Source organism: Antedon mediterranea, chromosome 11 (assembly GCF_964355755.1).
Source record: "Antedon mediterranea chromosome 11, ecAntMedi1.1, whole genome shotgun sequence".
NCBI classification, from domain to species: Eukaryota; Metazoa; Echinodermata; class Crinoidea; order Comatulida; family Antedonidae; genus Antedon; species Antedon mediterranea.
In genome coordinates, this window is record NC_092680.1 from 20,287,865 (window position 1) to 20,311,043 (window position 23,179).

Sequence of the window (23,179 nt, forward strand, 5' to 3'; positions counted from 1 at the left end):
ATCGCCATGATTTTAACTTCCCTATGTCCTTATTATCGTGTTCAACTCATTGGGTGTTGTATGAATTATGCATGGACTGTATCGGTCAGACAGATCAGTAATTATGCAAAATATCTCGGTTTTGCTAAATGATAAATATTACACAAATATGCTCTTAGATATAGAAACTATTACAATTCATTTAGATTTAAATAATGGAACTTCTGTTATTGTTTTACATAAGTAAATACCAGATTAACTAAACATATTCAGGGGTTACCGACAAATGATAGAATAGCTAGTAGGGTGCGTTTTTGGTTGATTTGTTATGCAAATACTAGTGATGGCGTGCTCCATACTGGTAACTGTTCATGGCGCAGGCCTACGATTTGTGTAGGTAGAAAAGTTGAACATTATCGCGATTTTCTGGAGAAAAAAAACATTTTTAGGGAACGAACTTATAGGCAGTCGGTAGGAAATAATTTGTTCTTCACTTTTATATGTTTAGATTTTGCTGTGAATTCGATTTTAATCGATTATTTTTGTGAAATATTTTTGCTACCTTCTTTCGAAACACGTTTTATATCGTCTGCGATGCGAATCGTATGCTCATAAATATCCATCGACTCGCCATCATTGCGGTGGAGTAAACCATAACTTTTGAATTGGGCCATTTAAAACTAATTTTCATAACTCAATATAATACATGTAAGAGTTAGTTTGTTTTAAGTATAGTTTTAGGACCTGTCTGGACAACTTTTTTATAATTAATTTGAATTTTACAATCGGGAAAAAAAAACCTAGGCTAAATCGATATCTCGTACTTGTGCGAGTATTTACGCTCGAGTATCGCCATATCGTTTTCCCACGCGAACCATTGCTGCAAGCGGAAGTTCAGAATGGTGTTAGTTGAAAATCGCTTGGAAAACTCTTCAAATTAAAAATTTTATAATAATGGATTTGCCTGTTACATTCTTAAATAACAGTTCGTGTATTAGGCTTATTTTATTTGTTTACTTTTTAGTTTTATTCCCTGAAAATAATACTTTCTTGTTGACTTCGTATACAAACATTGTGAGCGATGGTACTTATAGCTTGTCACCAATGTGTGCGAGCGAATTTGGTCGGTGACCATTTTACCCGTTGTATTAAAACGTAAAAAAGTATTTAAAAATAACTAATATCGATTTAAATGTTATATGGTAGTGTTCATCAATGATTTTAATTTTAGTTTGTAGAAATTTTGAAGAATATTAAAGTAAAGTTCAAGGATTTGACTCGTTTGTTCTATTTTCGAGTAAGTAAAAAACTCGTGATGATCGAATGACCCAAGTGTCCGAACGCACATACAAAATTGGCTTTCCAATTTTCAGAAAAACAAGTTCAGCGGTTCTATTTTTCGTGTTGGTTTCATTATTCAAATAGATGATTTAAATAAGTTTAGTATTTTTTTATAATTATGTAACTGTATTATAATAATTGTTTGATAAATGCAATTCACATACAAGTTAAGTTATACAATATAAATTTTGTTTTCTCATGCATTCATCATCAATGTCAAAACTCATGAACAGAAGAAAAAAGGTGATCCCTTCAAATCAAAGATACTATAGCGCCACGAAGTGGCGCAAGATAGGGAACTCCTATCTCTTATACACTGCGCATGAGTGAAATTCCATGGGCAGCCATTCCGGCAAGCAAGTTACGCGATCACATACCCCGGAAGTGTATAATAAACCATTGAACCACATCCACGTGTGACGTGTTATTGTTTGTTCGGGAAGTTTTCTCGTGTTGTATTGGGTAAATTGTAGTGGTAAGTTTTTAGAATATATATTTTTTTGTTAGTAAACATTAACAAAATTATTAAATTGTTGTTTAAATTTAGTTCAGGCAGGCGTTTCTCTGCGCAATCCGATCTAGGGCCTAGTACTAGTAGTAGTAGGCCTGGGCATATTTAATGCCGAATACTAGGCCTAGTTTAGTTAGTATGATTAATAAAAAAAAGTCTGGGAGGATGAATGATATTGATTGGCGTCTTGATGATAGATGGATCAAACAAGGCTTGGATGGATGGAAGATTAAGAAAAAAACTGAAGCTGTTCGGGAATTAGGAATTTTTAATAAAAATGTACAAGACAATATAGCGTTTTATTAATAATAACATTAACAGAAATAATTAAATGTAATGAAATCAAAAATCGTGAGGATGTTGTTATTGTTGTTAATTTGTCGTTGTCTTGCTTTACATGTTTGTTTGTCTTGTTTTGTTTCTGTTTGTTTAAACTCCAATATGATTACAATTTCTTAACTGGCTACCCGTCACAAGTTTTTTTGGAGGGAAACCTCCAAATGTTATTACTTTCTGGGTGTTGCCTCTTAATTATTTATATTTAAATTGTTATTTTGTTTACTTTGAAATGATAAGAAATAAATGTTATTATGAATGAATGAATTGTTTGTTTTTTTTATTTAATAAATTTAAATTATAAATTTGATCCTCATATTTATTTAGTTAATTAATGTAAACATTTTTGAATACTTACAATTATTAATAAATAGTATATTGACTTTTGTTTTGAATTTAAAAATGTATAGTATTTTAAAATACTATAATAAGTAATCAAATGATTATGTAACAGTTCGAAAAGTGACCTAATAATTTAATGATATATTTTTCCCTATTTCAGAAAGATATAAGTCTGTCATCATACTGTAAAATTGAGAAGATAGATGATTGAGTGCAAAGTGGTATTTTACACAAGAATTAAATACAAAGGCCAGAACTGATGGACAATTATATTTCAATAGTAATAATAGTTTATATTTTTGATTCTTGAAAAGGAGCAGTATCCTATGGGATTACAAATAAAATCACTATTTTCACACACCTCATACTTTTAAGTGAAAGGAAATAACCAGAATTCAGTTATTATCAGTACTGTTGTTTAGGCCTATTGGCTTCTTTTGTAATACAAGAAATCAAAATAATAGAATTTTCCTTGTATTTAAGAAGGCTAAAACCATACATTCGTAATTTATTTATTGAGTGTATTTAATTATTCCATCATTATTTATTAATATTGTATAAAGTGAGATTTTTCAGTATTTTTATTGCATTTTAATCCTGTCTGTAATATTGAAAGTTGAGCTAATAAAAGTGGGTTGAAAAGAACAAATTATGATTATGAATTTTTAAAATTAATATTTAATACTTTTACTTTTTTGAAATTAAAAAAATGTAACAATTGTTTTTGTATCTAGTAATGTTTGTACAGTATACTACAGTTGTGGCAGATCGTAGTAAAATTCCCCTTGCAATGAAATAACTTTGTAGGCCTGAAGCACACAAAATAGAAAGAGAGGGTCCGAACAGGGGAAAGAACATCCCCCTGCCCATTAATTTTTTTTTTTTTTTTAAATTAAAAAGACAGTTTTGGACAATATATTTGGCAATTATTACAATTCATCTCCAAAAAAATGCTTCTCTCGCACATAAACTAAGCCATCATCCCAGCCTAGGCCAAACGCGGCCGACCTTGGGCGTGAAGTGCGTAGCATCGCGCTGCGCCCCGCGACACTATTTATAACTATGCCTCAACCGACTGCCTACAAAATTCGTCCTTCATACAGTCAGTGTTTATTCTGTAGCCGTTTGAGGTTGGACAGTGATATACGCATATGTAAGTGTAATATCAAATGGAGTAAATTTATATAATCGAATTTTATATAGATGTTCTTTCATTTTGACGCGAAAGATAAAATAAAGTCGTACTGTTTATCGCGTAGATGTAAATCCTATTTGTTTTCATTGATTTGGTGGCGTGCCGCATTGCCTACTGGGTAATCCGCTTGCCGGAATGGCTGCCCATGGAATTATCATTTTTTGAGCGTCAGTTCCATATCTTGCGCCACTACGTGGCGCTATACGATCTTTGCTTCAAATGTTTGCAAACGTGTTGCTAATTTGCATATCAGATTGGCTTATGGGAAAGCTCACTAAAGCAAATCGAACATCACAAAATGGGAAAAGTCTATAATTATAAATAAACCAAGTGTTTTATAATATTCTATGCACATCAACCAAAGTAAATTCAGGTCTTTAAAATGAAGATGCAATTCTGTTTAATTTAACAGTTTATTATAAGTTAATGAAAATCAAAGAAGCATATTAATAAGATTATTAAAATACCATTAATCGTACAGTAGTGCAATATGTTAAATTAAAGTGCCCAGCTATCATTATATCAAGAGCTTTATTTTTTTTCCTGCAATAAAGTATAGACTTATGATAAATTATGGGCCTAGACATGCCACTATAAAAACATGTGGCTTATGAATATTAATTAATATTATGGTCCAAAAAAGTGGTCCCAGTAAAGACCATACACTATACATATTACTAGTACCACACTACTCTTGCTAGGGCGCTGAATGCACTTTACTCTAGCATGTTAGAGGGAATATTTAGAGTTCAGTTAATTTAGATAGTCCTGCGATGTGTTGAGTACTAAATCAACTAAATCAATAATGTACTATTACGTGTATCTCTGTTTCATGGTGGTGGTGTAGTCACAAAAAAATTCTTATTATTTGTTAAAAGTAAATAGAGTATTGAATAATTATTAATATTCTATTGATGCAGTCCAAAATAATTTACGTAATTCAAACACCAATATCAGTAAATTGATATCCTTTGAAATGACTTCAGTTTACTAATTAGAAATTGGGTTGCGACAAAAAATTAATGTTAAAAATTTTTTTTTATTATGTATAATAGCTTCAGTTTGATCAGAGAAAATTGCTGGAAAAATTTTTACTGTGTCCATTAAGTGAGCTTAGCTTAAGTTCGGTTAGACGGTAGAACACACTTTAAGTACTTTGTGTCAATGTGTGTTGTCTAATTGTCCATATAGTTCAAGTTCCATCCTATTGGTCGTTTTCAAATCCTTTCTGCCAATATAAGAAAGATACAGTACTAATTTAAATTTATTGCATTACAAACTTAAAATAACATTAACAGCATAATTTTGTATTTTAATATTATGTATATTAATTCTTATATTTTTTTTAACATGCGTCCTGTACTGTAGATTGTAAACATGGCCGAGACAAACACTGAACAAGTAGTAATTTCACAAGATGAGCCTCCTTTGAAAAAATTAAAAACTGTCAATGGAGAAATTGGGAACAACAATGACGAAAGTAGCAACGGAAAGTTGGAAAACAAGCCCAAAGAAGTGCTGAATGGAACCAATTGTAATGGAAGTAGTAAGGAGAAAACGAAGTTGGTGAAAGATGACGATATCGTTACTGATGACAAAGAAAAGAATGAAGAAGCTACACCAAAGGAAGAGAGATTGAATGAAGACAAAGAGACAACAGAAACCAAACCATTAATGGACACACCATCAAATGATGAAATGCAAAATGAAGAGAAACGAAGTATTGGCGCTGAAGCCTCCAAGGAAGCTGAAGACGTAGGCGACAAACAAGGAAATGAAATTCTACGTGCTAGTGATGAAGATCTAGATTTATCCCCAACAGAACAGCGTACAGAACAGAGTAGGCCTACAGAACAGATTACAGAAAAGGGTACAGAACATGCTAGTGAACCACTTGTTGAAGGTATAATAGATTTAGAATCAATCTAATTTATACATCCTCATAGACCATGCAAAATAAAAAGTTCGAAATTATAAATCCCCTTCCCATCTTGATTTCTAGTTTTGATTTAAGCCTGTATCTACGGGTTTTGCATTTTTCCTGAAGCACCCCTTTCACCAACAGTGGAAGTGATGGTAGGCCTGCAGTATAAATTGGTTTGTCCTACTTTCGTGACTCATTATGTTTTTAGGGTGGCTAAATTCCCTTTTGTAGGGTAAACAAAACATACCCTATATGAATCCTGGCTACAGACTTGAGCTTGCTAGTATTATGGACTTTGATTACTGCAGTAATTACTGTATAGTATTTGCTGGTATTAATTATCAATGTAACGGTACCTACACATTTATTTAAAAAAATACTTTTAGAATTTAAACAATTGTTAAAATACCTGTATGTGGATATTTAAACCAGGAAAATATTATTAATATAATTTTTATTTTCTGAGCCTATACTTTTATTTTCAAATAATAAAAAATTGTCTTAATGTCAAGTCAAAATATAATAATAAACGTTAAAAAAAAATATTTTTAATTTTATAGATTACGATGTCTTTTTCCATAAGATAAATACAATCATTTTTTGTCTTCAGCAAAATGATAAATAATGCCAATCCTTTATTTTCATGTCTGCATGATATTGAACATTTTGTATAATGATATAGAAAAAAAATATAGGTTGATAAATTATGTACTGTAAAAAGTGTTGTTTACACGTCATAGCTTTGCCATTTGAACAACCAAGCACCTACACAGAAGCTGCGGAAGGACCCTCTTCTACCCCTGTAGAAACTGAAGACCCAAAGGTTGATGGCGGCGATGTACCAGAAATGGACTGGAAGGATGGAGTTGCCTCTTTAGAAGGAAGTTCCCTAAAGGTAAATGGAATCACTCAATTAACATAATTTTTCATATCAAATCACTCATTATAGACTATTCCATTGTTTAGATATGGGTTGTTTTTATGTGTTATTATTAACATACATTGACAAATTTTAACTATTCCAATAGTTGGTTAAAATCTTTTTTATTTTATTAATTAATTTAGGTTAATGCATAAATGTTAAAAATTGATTATTTTAATTTCCTTTCAATTGATTTTATACGTTAAAAGGGAAGTTTTTATTTCATAATCTTTGTATGGTTATTAAGTCAGTGTCTGTAGCTGTACTCATTTCCTGGCGTTGGGCCTACCTCGCAGGATGTGTACAATACAACAAAGAATCATGGAGTTTCTAATATTTCAAACTTTCCCTCTTTTCAGGTATGGAATATAATAATACTAATCCAAACTGCATTATTAATTTATAATAAATATTACTAATCTTTTATTGCATAAGGAATATGTTTACAAACATTGTTTTTTTTACATTTTTTACAATATTATAACAATTGCCCACTGTTATAATAATATAAAGTTTTAGTTTTAAAACAAATTTTATTAATGTAATCTTTGAAATTAAAGGAATGGTTGCTGTCTTGTATATTTTATGTGGTTCAGTAATTTCTTTCAACTTCAGATAACAAACCTTGGCTAGGCCTACTTAAACATATTTAAAAATTGTATACAATATATGTTTGTTAGAAATAAATTACCTAGTAAACCTTAATTCCTAATATTCATTTGAGGACATATTGTAAGTTGTATTTGTTAAAATAAACATAAAGATTACCAGAAGATTCTGTTTCATATGGTTAAATAATAAAATATTTCAACATATTATATTATAACATCAAGGGATGAAAATACATTGATATTTCAATGTTGTGATGCGTGCGCCATATCACGGTGAATCAATGCAATCATTTTCAGATGATGATTATAATTATAATGAGAACATACTGTTTTTATTTATTTTCATTCTGTAAACATTTACAATAAACACCCAGCCCAATTTAATCCTTAACACACAAGAAATAGTTTCCATTGGGGTCCTAAATAGGAATAATTCATTTATATAGCGCCCTTTTCAGATCTATACACATGTTAAAAGCGCTTCAAATAATAAAGTTAAAACCAATATAAAAATTACTACAGATTCATAATCAACAGTATAATTCTGTCTCTATAAATGTCTGCACTTAAGGTTTTACAATATTCGAAGAGCTTCATAATTAATGAAGTAATATTAGATGTTTTATTATATTTCTCATCCATGAAAGTTGGTTTCAAACTCTTTTATTTCTTCATTCTATCTGGTTACCACAGAAAGTACAGAGACATAATAACCAGAGATGTAATGATCACATACAATACTGTATAGTAGATACAATTAATTGATTTGAATATTAGGACATAAGGTACATATTAAATAATGTTTATGCAATGCTACAGCATATATATTTTTACAATGATAACTTTGTGTTTTGCAGTTTAAAATGAATGAGTTTGGAATGATAGAATTAATAAATGATGATGATGAATCAGTAGATACCAGTAATAAGTTCAACTCTAGTCTACCAGGTACAAGTCAAACAAGTAAATCTAAAGGTAATGGTAGCTTTACAACCAAATAAATAGAAAGGATTTGGTAGCCTGTCTGGGTAGTTAGGTAGCCTGTCTGGGTAGTTAGGTAGCCTGTCTGGGTAGTTAGATAGCCTGTCTGGGTAGTTAGGTAGCTTTGCAACTAAATATATATGTATGTAACAGTAGAGAGGATATTATTCAGTAGTCTGTTTGGGTAGTTAGCAGGCCTTGTCTTTTAAGGCGAGCGAGTGCGATCACTCACCTAACTCACTTCTAAACTGCCCTTGAGAAGTGCGATTTACAACACGCTTTAATTTAAAATTTAAACTTCTACACACCAAAATACAAACAACACACCTACAGCATCCCTGAATGTATTGAGGAGTGCAATTTGTAGCACACCTATAATTTTCAAAAAACAAGGCCTGGTTAGGTAGCCTGTCTGCATCCATTTTATTGCAACCAAATAGAATACAGTTAGAGGGAATGTCAGTTGGTAGTCTGACCAAGTAAGTAGTTAGGTACTGGTAATAATAGAGATTTTAAATGCTAGACCATAAACAAAATTTTGGTTGATTATTTTTTGCTATTCTTTTTACTAACTTAAGTGTAGTTAGGAACCATATAACTGTACGTACCATCATTTAATTTGGAATATTTATACTTGTAGTAAAAGCTGAAAAATTAGACACTATTATGTCGGATGTATTAGTGTGTGAACAATGTGGAAAGACGGGAAAGTTACATGAATTCTGCCGCTCAGGTCGTTTTTGCAGTCAGTCATGCGTTGGAACTTATGCTAGCAAGTAAGTTGGTTATAAGACAATTTTGAACACAACTATTTGTGTTAAGACATCATGGGTATTTTAAAGCTCTGTTTACACTATCCAATTTTATGTGACAACAAAATATGATGTGCCCATATGGACATGATGTCATATCACTACCATATTTAAGCATATCACTGCCATATTTGGGACATCACACTTTTTTTGTCAAACTAGTTTGATATTGACAGACAGAGCTTAAAAACATTTCAATAAAAAGATATTGTTTATTATTATACAGACTTGGTAGAACATGTAAAACTATTACTTTAGACCGAGTATAGCCCCATGCTTGAGTCTAATCCAACCCCTAATTTAGGCTAAATTGATTGATTCGGATGCAATCTGAAGTATAATTCTACTCACCAGCTTTGTTTTCATTGCAGACAAGGTACAATGCGAAAAGGAACTGAAAAGAAACCAATAATCTTGGAAGCAAAAAAAAAAGATGGCCGCAAAAAAAAGCTAAAGTTAAATGCGAATGATAAATCAAAAGTTCACGGTGATTTAAAGATGAAATTACAAATGAAAGGTACAGATTGGGTAAAAGCAGCGGAGAAACCAAAAGCAGGTTACTACCAAAAATTGTTATCTACTGCGCTCTTTTTGTTTGTCGTTAAATTAGTTTGTTGCTGTTGCAGATTTATGGTGAACTTTCCCATTTTGCAATGACCTATGACCTAATTGTTTTGGTATTATTGATATGAAATATTTCCCTTAAGTTGTACTCACATTCCTATTCACATAGAAGAAAGAATTTGTTTTGAGGGTGATTTTTTAAAGGGTAAGCGTGTCTTGACCTGGTGTCGAGAAAGCACCTCTAATTGTCCTGTATGTACATAATGAATTATTAAGACACACATTGTAATTAGGTCCTAGGTCATTGCAAGTAAAAAAATACCTATTATAGCTGTCAAAGAGCATGATTTCTGTTTGTACAAACATTTTTATTAATATACATTTTACATGCAATTAACCATTTCTCTGAGTGTTCTCGCATGCACTAACCATCTCTCACCTACCAACTCTGTTCACCGTAGCTTTTCCTGTTCTCACATGTAATTACCAACCTCACTGCCTGCTTTGTTCATAGAGAATATGCTCTGTTTTTTTTACATTTCTCCATTTCATAAAAAAAACTGTTTTATGTCTGATATTTGGTTTGGTGGACTCAGATTTGTTACTATTCAATTGAAAGTGCCATTTCCAGTTGCCTTGTTCAGTATGTCATCTTAAAGCTCTACACTATCAAATTAGTTTTTAAAAAAAAGGGTGATGTGTCCAAATATGGTGGTGATATGCCCAAATATTGTAGTGATATGACATCATCATGTCCACATATGGACACATCACATATTTTTGTCACATAAAGTTTGATAGTGTAGACAGAGCTTAACCATGATTGTTGGTTGTGTACTAATGTATATCGTTATTTGTTGTTTTTCTTTGATTCACTTTCGAACTTGTCATCATTAAATCTATGCTATTTACTTTGTAGGAAAAAAGAAAGGGTTTATCTGGTCACATTATTTAGAGCAAGAGAAAGCAAGAGCAGCGCCAGCTAGGTTGTTCAAAGATGTAAGGCCGCTTTTCACTATTTTAAGATTGACATTATTAAATAACATATTTGTTCAAACTGAATTGAAAATTTACCATAGATGATTTTCTTTCCAACAGCCATTTCCCACGGTAAAGAATAATTTTCGTGTTGGAATGAAATTAGAAGGAATTGATCCCAAGCATCCATCTATGTTCTGTGTTCTGTCCATCAGTGAGGTCAGAGGTTATAGGTTAAGGCTTCATTTTGATGGCTATTCTGAATGTTATGATTTTTGGGTGAATGCAGATTCACCAGATATACAATCAGCTGGAACATGTGAGAATTCAGGCCATAAATTACACCCACCAAAAGGTATGTTGTTATTTTTAGATATTGAAAATCAACTAGGAAAAAAAACCAACAATAAAACAAGATTTCAGAATACTATACAAACCTGGCTATTGAACTGAACTTATTTCTTATGAATTTCCTATCATTAAAGTATTACATACACAGCATTGGGTAGTGTGAGGATGCTCTGTAGATTCTTAGTAGGAATGGCATGGTTAACAGTGGCGTAACGGCTATGAGTGCTCACTGGCTAAACCCAGGGGCCCCGGAGTGTATAGGGGCCCCTAAGCAGTGCCCAGAAAAACGGGCATTAAAATATGTCCAAAAAGGCTAAAACCGTCTAAGACCTCCAGCGTTGGAGGGTCACTTATGGTTCCTAAACTAGGGGACCTCGGGCCTCTGCATTATGCCACTGGCGGTTAACATGGTTTAACAACTTAGTTGAGAACACTGCTATAAGTACATGACATGATGTATTGAGACGCAAGCATATTTCTGGAACACTAAGCTATTCAACTCAACAAACATCTCATAAATTCATGTTTTATTTCTAGGATTTTCTGCAGACAGTTTTGTGTGGAATCAGTACCTAAGAATGAGTAAGGCTACAGCTCCACCTAAAACTTATTTCAAGACATGTGAATCTGTGAGTTTTATACTATAGTGATTTTAGTAGAATTACTAGGTTGTTTGTGGCCTTAATAGTGTCCATATCACAAATATACCATTGGAGAAGAAGTCTGTCTTCATATTCATGATCACATAATTAATAGGGAGCTGTCATTAGACTGAATTGACCCTTCTAAAGGTCAATCTTTTTAATGAAATTTGCGATTACCAAAGATGTAGATATTTTTATTTATTTATTGCAGGAAAACCCGTTGCATAGTAATGGATTTAAAAAAGGAATGAAATTAGAAGCGGTGGATAGAAAAAATCCGTCATTAATATGTGTAGCGAGCGTCACTGATGTGATGAACAATCGTTTTCTAATTCATTTTGATGCATGGGAAGATTCTTACGACTACTGGTGTGACGCCACGTCTCCGTACATTCATCCGGTTGGCTGGTGTCAAGAAAATAGCAAGATTTTATCCCCTCCAAATGGTACATTTATTTCTTCTTTATAATAGGTGGCTCTTTAGATTCATATACAGTCTATACAGATTCCTTTGATTATCCAATATAATTGAAATTACAATGCTAATATCTTGGTTTGCCTTAAATAAATATAAAGGAAAAAAATAACTATCTAAAAAATCTTTTGTCGTATCCCACCTGGCGAGTACTTGTAACGGTCCCCACTCTGCTTTCTTATTAAAAAGATATACTGGGGCTATAGGAGTAATATTTTATGTTCTTGTATTTCTCCAGATTACCCAGATGTTGCTAACTTCACATGGGCAGATTATCTTCAGAGAAAGAAGGCCCTTGCTGTACCTGCTAGAGCTTTCAAACCTGTAAGTATTATGGTCATGTAGGCCGAGCACCTTTTTGTTATGTTTTTAGTCGCATGCAACATGACTCTATAGCTCACTATGTCGGTCGGTCGGTAAACACTAACTCAAATTTGCGCACGCGACTGCAGCCATGTATATGGTCTTGTTATCAACAAAGCTTATGAAACCTCTCTGTACGTATATTGTTATTATCTCTGCAGTGTATAAAAGAGGAATTTCTAATGTATTTTTATATTGGACCAAATAAAGAATAATAATAATAATTTCTTTCATAGAGTTCTTTAGCATATGAACAATTTTACATTATAGATATTTCTTTGCTTCTGTTAAATGTGTTGATTTTTTTTATAGAGATCACCACTCGGTTTTCAAATAGGAATGAAGTTAGAAGTTGTTGATAAACGCAATCCTAGTCTGATTCGAGCAGCAACCATTGAAGAGACCGAAAACCACCGTGTTAAAGTCCACTTTGATGGTTGGTCTGACATCTATGACTACTGGGTTGATGATGATAGTCCAGACATCCATCCTGCTGGTTGGTGTACCAAGACTGGTCATCCGCTTCAGCCTCCGATATGTCCAGTTGACCTCATGGATAAGGAGTAAGTGACCAGTTTTTATAGTTCAAGATTTGTAAACAGAGGTTATAAATATTAACTAGAGACTATACTGGATGTTTTCCTTCTAATCTCTAATAAAAATAAACCCAAACCTCTACGGTGTTGTTCTTGACCAGTAATACTTTCAAATCCATGATTTGCAGAAGCTATTTATTAATATATTTTATAATATAATGATTGGATTATTTATTATTTATAGAATTGGCTGCCCAACTCCTGGCTGCAATGGTATAGGCCATATCAAAGGTGCTAAATATACCGGTCACCACAGGTATGTCTGATTTTCTTAGTTCATGTATCAATTATCTAGATGAATTCATAACAAACATTGATGCAATAGCCTATAAAATTAAATTATCCTTGTTTAATTAATAGAATTATAAATATGTTCTTGCATTAATGTTAGGTTGGACTTTCAACAAATTTGAATTATACCAGTGTGTCTTGTTTTAGAAAATGTCTTTGTTTTTCTGTAAAACATTTGTAGGTTATTTGAGTATAAAAATGCATTTACTATATTTTTCACCATACTTTTTAATGTCCAGTGATTTGAGATTATTATTTATTGTTGTGCCATTGTGTATTGTTTTATTGTGCAGTTATGTTTAACATGTTTTATGTCAGGTATTTTTTTATCTATATTGGGCCCATGGTTCCAATTCTGGAAGTTTTCAATATTTAATAAATACATATTTATATTTCTAGTGCGTTTGGATGCCCATATTCAACATTAAATATGAACAAAGAGGGTATTATTCAGGACCGTATTGCACTGTCTGGAACTAAGGTGGTACCAGTAGAATTAACCAAGAAAGCCATACTGGGTTCACCTGAATTCAAGTTAGTATATCTTTTTTTTATCCCAAATTTCTGCATACATTTGTATCACAATTTTACAGAATTATAATTGTGTTTGTCTGTAATCATATAGTATTTTTCAATTCCATAGCTATTTAATGTGAATTTTTCAAGTAGTAAAATATATTTATTTTATTTTTATCAGTTAAAACTTTTGTTTGTAATTATATTAAATCTTTCTATTTTTGTTAGGTGTCCAACATCTGGCTGTGAAGGGTATGGACATGTGACCGGCAAGTATTCCTACCATCACAAGCTATCGGGCTGCCCTCTATCTCTAAACAATGTTACCAAGGTTAAAAGCCCAAGTCCACCGCAGAGAGGGCGTCCTCCCCTAGCAAAGAACATAGCACGTGGTAGAAAAAAGTAAGTTTATTAGCTGTACAAGACCTGATTAACAAAGTAGTAATAACTTGAGATGAGTGGCTAAGCATAAAAGACAATCACTCCTCGACCATTAGTTCTGGTGGTAGAACAAGTCTTCACATTTAAGGACTTAAAAGTGTACATATCTGGTGCACCTACAAGAACGCAGTGCATATTTTTTAGTAGTAGTGGATAATCCGGTGTTCTTTTCCATATATGCCCTTATTAATGGCCCTGTCAACAACCCTACCAGTGCCACAAGAGTGGCCGAATGTCCAAATGAGATGAAAGATGATTAACTAATAACTCATTGTCTTTATTTCAACCAATTGACATAGTAGATCTGCAGTTAAGATACTGAACTAAGTCTCTCATGTTGGCTATGTGGGTGCCCTACCATTTGACCACTGAGGCTTTGTACACATTATTATTACATTTATTCATATATTTCAGAGTTAAAAAGTCTTTGGAGGCCACATTAGGAGAAAGAGCTGAGAAAGGTATCAATGTATTTCAATAAACAATTTGTTCATAATAGAAATATATTTGTTTTTTATTGTTGCTGGCCATAGCGTTAAGATTCTTAAGTTTCTGGCTGTAGTGGAGCCGTTCCTAACTTCCAATGCCAAGGTCGAGGATTCTATCCTGATTATTTATCCATCCTGTCGAATTGGCGAATTTTCTCACTATTGAATGTTGTGAAATAAATAAAATAATTTGTGTTTGAAATTTGTTTAAAGAATCTTCAGAAAAAGACATCTCTTTATTTGTCTCTCTTTAACAACAAAAGATGTATGCACAAATGTTTTTTATCAAACTGAAGTTTATTTTAATGTTGTTATGCTGTCGGAAGTTTGGCAACATTATGCACGATATCATCTTAAACACTTAATCAATCATGGACTTGTTAAAAGTTGGAAAAGCTTTTGAAAAAAATCCGTAAAAGCAGAGGCCGATATAAACTACTGTACTTAAAATCTTCCCTTTATATTTTAAATTGAAATCTTATGATACTTGTCCATATATAATCAAGTTTAAAACCTTTTTAATGTTTTTCAGATGGTAGCAATCTACACAATCAACTTCACCAGTCTGTGTTTATGTCCGCAATGTCGCCCCACCCAGTCAAAGATTTACCACTCTGTTGGCAACAACATACCAAACTGTTACCGGGCGTGTCGGAAATCCCAACTAGCATTGTATCCAAGTGGAACCAGTCTGATGTGTCTGAATTTGTTAGCAGGCTGCCCGGCTGCACGGAACATGCCAAGAAGTTTTCAGAAGAAGTAAGTAGTTAGTTAGTCAGATCAGTTTTACCTGATAATCTTTGACATTTCCCAATATTTTGAGTCTTCCTGTTAAGGTATAGTTTCTCCCGATTTGTTAGTTTATGAAAACTAATACCCAATCTTGCCGTAATATACATTTTTTTTACTTGTTAACTAAACTTGAAAATAAGTTCCCCAGCGCATTTCCGACTTTGCCACTCCTATTTTCAGATGCCGATGCGCTGTCAAAAGATTGATTGATATTTTTTATTTGATATGGTCCTTTCTTTTTTGAAAATGTTTGAATAAATATCTCGATATTCCCAAGTTAGTTTTTCATACAAACCAAATACAAGTTAACAATATTTACTTACATTTGTTTTCACATTGTTTTTTTAGCAAATAGACGGTGAGGCTTTCCTACTTTTAACTCAGGCCGATCTTGTAAAGATTATGAATATAAAACTAGGCCCAGCAGTGAAGATCTTTAATGCTATTCTCATCTTAAAAAGCCAGGAGGACCTATGATGTGATGTGGGTTAAAATCAGCTGTACAGATTTTAAATGCTATTGAAGAGTCGGAGGAGACTATGATGCGAATGATAAAAACAGAAGAGAATGCGTTAATGTAAATGGAACAATCAGCTGTAAAGATTAGTAATACACTGTTGTTCTTCTTGTTTAACATGTATAAAATCGTAGGCCATTCCTCTTCTTTGGATAACTAGACAATACAAATAACTTGCATCTTGCTAGGGACCTTTATCATCATCATCTTGAAGGACCCATACCGTACATCTTCTTGTCATGAACTTTGAAATCGCCAAAGTTTTGATATCAGTCCTGTAAAAGCAAAAAGAAAGTGGTACATTACTTTTGCAATTTGTTACATCTTGCCTTTATAAAAAAAAATGTGAACCTTAATTGGGCATGTTTTACTATTTATTGATTTATTTAAATACAAATACAGAAGACACCTCTACTTCCTCCAAAACGAATGAGAGGAAATGTATGTTTTAACACTGCAGTCAACCCCTGTTCAGGGGACACCCCTATTAAGGGACACTTTGTGGGGTCCCAGAGGTGTCCTCTATATAGAGGTTCTTGTATATTGTATACTGCTTCAAACCAATTATCTATTGTCATTGTATTGTTTTGTACAGCTGTATTGTACTTGGTACTATTTTGGGTGATATTAGCGACTTTGCATTTCATAACACCATGCATTAACTCTGGTGTAAGTCAGTTGATTGAATTTTGGGGGATAACCAAATCGTATTGGTCTATACATGGATCATTAGCATAAAACAATGTCACATTTGCGTATGTGCTCCAGCACCATATACTTACCCAGTTATCCCTTATCAGTTGATTCTTCAACAAGGTTACAATAAGTATATTTTGTTTCTCAACTACAAAGTGTTATATTTTACTTTCTAATTCTGACTGTTACTAGTAAATTATTTAGATATGAAACTTTACCAGTTGTTTGTGAATGAAAATATAAACCATTTTTTTTAAGATCAAAAGTTTCTTGTTTATGTTAAATTGAATGGTTAATAACTGTAAAACAATGATTTTATTCCAAAGGTAGTTTAGCGATTGTGTTATGAATAAGAATTATGTTATATATATTATATATACATTCATGTCCGATTGTATTGATTATTATATGAAAGAGTTAAAATATTATATAAATGTAGTGTCGACTTGCAACTGAAGGTATCTCCAACATTGTATCAAGATGTTGCATTCATTTGCTTGGAACTATTCTGTCGGCAAGTTGTTTACTTTCAGCTCAATCGTGCCGCGAATCTTGTTGCCTGCTTGAACTGTAAGTAATTCGACCAATCAGGACGCGATGGAACATCCGAACTGTTTCTTGTGATTGGTCAATTCACGTACGTTGCGCCTACGTTGCTTTGCATTCAAATGGAAAACCAAGATTTAAAGAGAAATAGAAAATGATATGATTATATTATGCATGTATTGTTTATGATCAAATAATATATATACTATAAACTAACGTACATTTTACGAGGAAATTGTATGTAAATATTATATACATCTGTATAATTTAAGTGAATTTGATGGGAGTGTGAGCTTGTTATTGTTGGTTTTATGAATGTATAAAAACGGTTATAGTTGCATTGGTTGCATTAAGGCCAATTCCGACAGCTTCGTACGACGAGGCCCGACGAAACGTCTTGACTCTTAATCCCGACGAGACGAGTCGTCTTGAGATAGCGTCGGGCGTAATTTTTAGGTCGTCGCGAGAACTTTAAACATGTACGACGCTGTCTGAGTTGGCTTTTAGATGTTTCTTTCAATTACGTTATCGTAATCTTTTTCTTTATGTTTGTTGGTATTAGCAAATACGTTCATAAACAAGAGTCCACACTCGTTCTAACATCGTCAATTTATTGGTGAAGTTGTTTTTTTCCGGGCAGCATACAGAATTTGAAATCAAATAACTGATTGGTAGCCATACACACACATATATTTAATTCATCTGTGTATATAATTTTTTCAAATCAAGTGTTGTGCTTTATTTACTCTCAAAACAAAAAAAATAGTTATAAATAAATATTAAAACTATTTAACGACGGTTTAAAACAGTTGGTTTACATAGTAATTTTCTTGTTTTTTTCAAAAGTGTAAACATTTTTCATCCTTTAATCTAAGTCTTTGTTTGGGTGTTTAAAAAAAAATCCTCGACTACGCAAATACATTCATTCAACATTTATTTAGAAACATTTCAAGAAATAAAAGAAGCATACATTTACAATAACTTAAATGGTGAAAATAAATAAGAACTGTTTCAGCCTTGGATCTGAAAAAGGAGTAAAAATACAGAACATGATTGAATTGAAAAGCACGTATTTTAGCTGAGAGTCCAGAGTTTTATTTTTTTCGATTGCCGATGTAAGACCAAAAGATTTAGATAGAGCTAATGTAAATAATCAAAGGAAAGAATTCTGAAGACCATCAGCCCATTCAGAATTGTCATTAAGTTGAAATAAAGTTTCACGAAACTCTATCATTGCGAAATAAAGATAATTTCACTATAACCTACTTTAGATCAAAATCTGCTGATTTATACGTGACATGTGGGAAGTGTCAATCACTGAAAGTATCGACCATAAAATAACATCACTAATGTTATGACGACTTTTTGTTTCATTTTCTACTTAATATTCTGCATAATTTATGCAAACAACTTATACGGGTTACAAAAAACAAATAACAATGATGCAATTCGGCAACTAAATAGTTGATTTATGTTAAACAAAACGAAAAATAAGATCGTCTAAAATGTTTTTGCTACCATCTTTAGAATTTTTTTTTGTATTATTCGTATACTAGCCAATTAAAAATACTAGCAACTGTACTTTAAGTAACTATCACTAAGGTCATTGTACGGTACAAACAAAATATACCGCACATTATAGAGTCCGTGATAGAAACCGAAAACTTGATGAATTAATCGAAATAATGATCTAAACATATACGGTAATTGTTAAGGAAATACAGTTAGTTTTTGGTGTTTCCTATACTATGCAACTTGGATTATTAGCGTTGGTTATTAGCTTCTACGATTCATTATGAATGCCTTATTCCTTCTTGTTATTCTTGCTACTGCATATGGTAAGATGTTTATACTTTTGTAATAAGTCAACTACTGTCATAGAAATATTCTCGAATTTTATTTCTTTCTAAGATAGATAAAACTGGTAGAGTAAGATTTTTAAAACAATACTATACATTCTTTAAATAGGTGAACGAGGTGATCTCCGTTTAACTAGTGGAAGTGAAAATCATGGATTGATACAAATCTCTGAAACTGATAAGTGGTTTAGAAGTGGTTGCTTCAACGACAGTACATTTGGCGACACAGAAGCCCTGATTGTGTGTCGCCAACTGGGTAATTATTCAAAAATATTGTTATAGGTGTAAACTACAAAATACTGAATGTCGTGAGCTTACAAAATGACTAAAAATATCATACCGTAGATATTTTCAACGCTTATTATTTAGTAAAACAGCTATTGACGTTTTAATATAAACCACCTATGAACATACCTTAGATACAACTGTCAAGTAAAACGTGTTCTTTCTTAGTACGGTAATTTATTAATTTGTACTTAATGAATAATTATTGTGTCAAATTGTATATACCATTTTTATAAAATACTGTAGATTTTCAATACTTCAATAATTATTGGAATTCTGTGGAAAACCCACTTTATCGAGTTGCTGTAGTACAAGACTTTAGCTGTACAGAAGATAACGTTAAACTGATTGATTGCATGCAATTGGAGTTCTTTAATACTACCCAGTTAGAGGAGGAGGGCGGTTTCGTTTGTAATTCCGTTCTACTTGCTTGTTCTCATACAGGTATGTAGAACACTGGTTAATTGTAATTACCAGTAGTTCAACTTCTAAAATTGTAAAAAGTAGAATGTTTATTTACATATTATTTTAAGTATAGCACTTCGCTCCCCCCCCCCCCCCACCACAAATCATACATTAATAATAATAACCTACAAATCATTATTATCGTAAAATAAAATCCATGATCTATAATATATTTTATATTTACAAACAGCAGACCTACGTTGCATAAAAGGTAGGTTTAATAAAGAAAAGAAATGAGAAATATTATTAAAATTGTAGTTTATTATAATCAGTACCAAAACTGTTAATGTTAGATGATATGGCAATTCAACTGTCAATAATAATACTCTTTTAGGTTGAAATCGGTTTAATGTTACCAAAGCAAAGAGATAGATCTATGATAATCATGTCCTTTACATTTTCATGTATTATATTTGTTTAAATTTAGCTCCTCCTCCAAAGACTACTACATTTGCACCAAAATGTAAGTATAACGAAAACTTAAAGTGATGAGAACGATTACTATTTGTGTTTTCGAATTTCAAACTTCAGTTAGAAACTTAAACTATTTCTTTCTCCCTCTTCTCCCCTATACCAAATTATATTATTATCCCTTAAAGGTATGCATTTTTAGTCGCGTGTAACGCGACTCTATAGCTCACTATATCGGTCGGTTGGTCGGTCGGTCAGTAAACATTAACTTAAATTTGCACACGCGACTGCACCCATGCATATGGCCCCCATGGCCTTGTTAATTGAAGCAGGCCTGTCCCCAGTTTGTCCACTTTTGAAACAAGTAGGCATACAGAACGCAATTTTACAATTTTAAATCAATTTATTTTAATTTCTAGCAACTTCGGTTGGCAATGGAATTAGAGGAAAAGTCGAACAACACAATGACTCATCAGCTGTTACACGCAGTAAGTTCTTTTATTGTTTAAAAAAAAAGGTTTTTGCTTTAAAATAACAACGACGAGAAATCTCCACTAGTAAAATGTTACTTGAGACTCATCGAAATAAAAAGTGATTACAATTTATGAATTACATCATTTTTTGCAGACAAAATACATTATTAATAAATCAATGCTTAGAGATGTCCGGCACCCATATAGGCATACAAGCAGAACACTTTTTAAATGTTTCGAATGTTTATCTCAACAGGTTCTATGGTGATAGTACTATTAATGGTCATCGCTGCAGTTGTTTTCAATAATCAGGACGATTAGAATTCGAATATTACCATTGACAAGTGGAGCTATATGCCTAGCTTGGTGGTTAACGTGCTTGTCTCGCAATCCTAAGATCTATGATTCAATCCTGACCTAATGTCAGGGTTGAAAAACATGACTCTGAATCTGAAAGAGATTAAAGTTCTGTCTACACTATCACACTTTTTGTGATAACAAAATGTGATGTGACCATTTATGGACATGATGATTTCATAGCACTACCATATTTGGGCATATCACTACCATATTTGGGCATATCACTACCATATTTCATATCACACTTTTTTGTCAGACCAGTTTAATAGTGTAGACAGAGCTTAAGTTGATAAGCATGGCACATTATGGTTTCCGTTAATTTGCGGGTTTCTAGCTATTGGATGCGAAAGCAAGAAGATAATAGCATAAGTGCCTATAGCACATTACATAGTTTCAATATCACATTGTAAAATCTTGCGCAATTTATTAAAGAATAATACACAATTTCTACACTGGTCTTTGGTTAAGATTGTTAACCATCCATCCACCATAATTTAGTTTTGAAAACTAATTATTTAGAATATTCACTATTAATTAGAATCACAATACTTACAAAGACAGCAAGAAGATAATTGCAGTGCCTACAGCAAATTACATATATATCACATTGTATAACCACATTTGCGCAATTTAAAGAATAGTTTCTACATATTGGTCTTTGGTTAAGATTGTTAAAGTTCACCATAATTTAGTTTTGAAAACTAATTATTTAGAATATTCACTATTTTAAAATCACAATATTTAATACTGTTATATTATCTACCGAAGTATAATGCTCATGAACATTTTAATTTAAAAATTGTATTTTAATTCACAATAACATATTAATAATAGAGAATTATAGATAATAATTCGTTATTAAATTAATCAAAATACAATTGTTGTACATACTTGTTTATTATTCAAACTTACTTAATGATAAAAAGAATCCATATTTTTATACAGTAATTATTGTAATATTTAGCGTACACAGTAAAAGTAGGAGTGTGCGATTTTGTACCAGGATTCCTCGAATAAACTCGATTTCAGGGGTAATGTTGAGACTCAATAGATCTCGCCATATAATAGAGGAGATAATAGGTGATAAGATAAAAGAAACAATTATTTTATAAAAATTAAAAAAAACAACAATTTATTTTTCAAATTCATGACCTTCCAAAAATGTCTGGTTTTCAAGTGTGAAGTTACAATGGCAGATGTGGAATGTATAAAATTGGGCAGACTTACACTTGGGCATAATCATTTGAATAATCTAATTTTAATACATATTTACACACATGACTGGGCAAAAAATTACAATATAATAAAGAATGAACAATAATGTAACACTAGATGATCATAGTGTTTATAACCCATATTTAAGGGGAACCATCATGACCGACTACAGGCCTACGTCCTTTTAAAAGGGGTTTCGTCTGAATAGAGTGTTACAACATAATTATGTTTCTCCTTGTTTTTTATTAGGAGAATGTGTTCCCCTAATAGAGGTGTCACAAAAGGAGGGACTATACTGTATATATCGTATTTCAGATGATTTGCATATAGTATATATTATTATTTAGTTGATTTTGGTAATACTGGAGGGCCATAATAGGTTTAACATTATATAGAATTGTAAAGCATTGTAGAGACGTTCTCACACGAAAGTGGCTCTGATTATTTACTCATAGGCCTATATTCCATATTTGTCGCACTTACACCGATTGTGTAAGAAGGATCTTCTGATATCTGTTGATTCTGTTTAAAATGCTGCAAGTTTGAATTTATTTTAGACTTTGATGGTGGTGAGCGGAAACCATACCGTATCGATCTGCCTACGCGCGATTTCGACAATATTTTCTTTACATCTTTGTTTAAAACTAAAAATAATATAAAGATAATAATACCCTGTAGGCCATTAAAAATGGTAAACAAGTAATTGAACGCAATAGAACCATCATAATCTAAAGAAAAGAATGCCAGGCACCAACTTAGGCCAGACAGAATGAAGATGGTAAAAACGTGACGTGTAAGTCGATGCAGTTTGTTTGACTTGTTTGTCGTTGCCTTTCCACTGGTGGTATAGAGTGTATGTATTATACGTACGAATAGCACAACGTTGACGATTAAAATCA

At 32.3% G+C, this 23,179-nt stretch overlaps 2 protein-coding genes across 3 annotated transcripts; both read left to right on the top strand.

Moving 5' to 3' along the window:
- The first annotated feature begins 343 nt into the window (after positions 1-343).
- Positions 344-17,802, top strand: LOC140062385 (lethal(3)malignant brain tumor-like protein 4). Its single transcript, XM_072108579.1, has 18 exons — positions 344-450; positions 5,073-5,607; positions 6,369-6,523; positions 8,019-8,136; positions 8,783-8,918; positions 9,326-9,510; positions 10,438-10,517; positions 10,617-10,851; positions 11,385-11,476; positions 11,703-11,937; positions 12,205-12,290; positions 12,642-12,892; positions 13,110-13,181; positions 13,616-13,750; positions 13,961-14,134; positions 14,588-14,634; positions 15,194-15,420; positions 15,802-17,802. The coding sequence occupies exons 2-18, from the start codon at positions 5,082-5,084 to the stop codon at positions 15,928-15,930; spliced, it is 2,883 nt and encodes a 960-aa protein (XP_071964680.1). The 5' UTR covers positions 344-450; positions 5,073-5,081; the 3' UTR covers positions 15,931-17,802.
- Positions 11,484-21,920, top strand: LOC140062386 (uncharacterized). 2 transcript variants are annotated; one of them, XM_072108581.1, is made up of 7 exons: positions 11,484-11,493; positions 18,964-19,050; positions 19,181-19,327; positions 19,603-19,800; positions 20,249-20,284; positions 20,652-20,720; positions 20,962-21,920. In XM_072108581.1, exons 2-7 carry the CDS (start codon positions 19,008-19,010, stop codon positions 21,024-21,026), a joined length of 558 nt encoding a protein of 185 aa, XP_071964682.1. In that variant the 5' UTR covers positions 11,484-11,493; positions 18,964-19,007; the 3' UTR covers positions 21,027-21,920. The 2 variants fall into 2 exon arrangements, with proteins under 2 accessions (XP_071964682.1, XP_071964681.1); XM_072108580.1 differs by lacking the exon at positions 11,484-11,493 and having other exon boundaries at positions 18,952-19,050.
- The last annotated feature ends 1,259 nt before the right edge of the window (positions 21,921-23,179 follow it).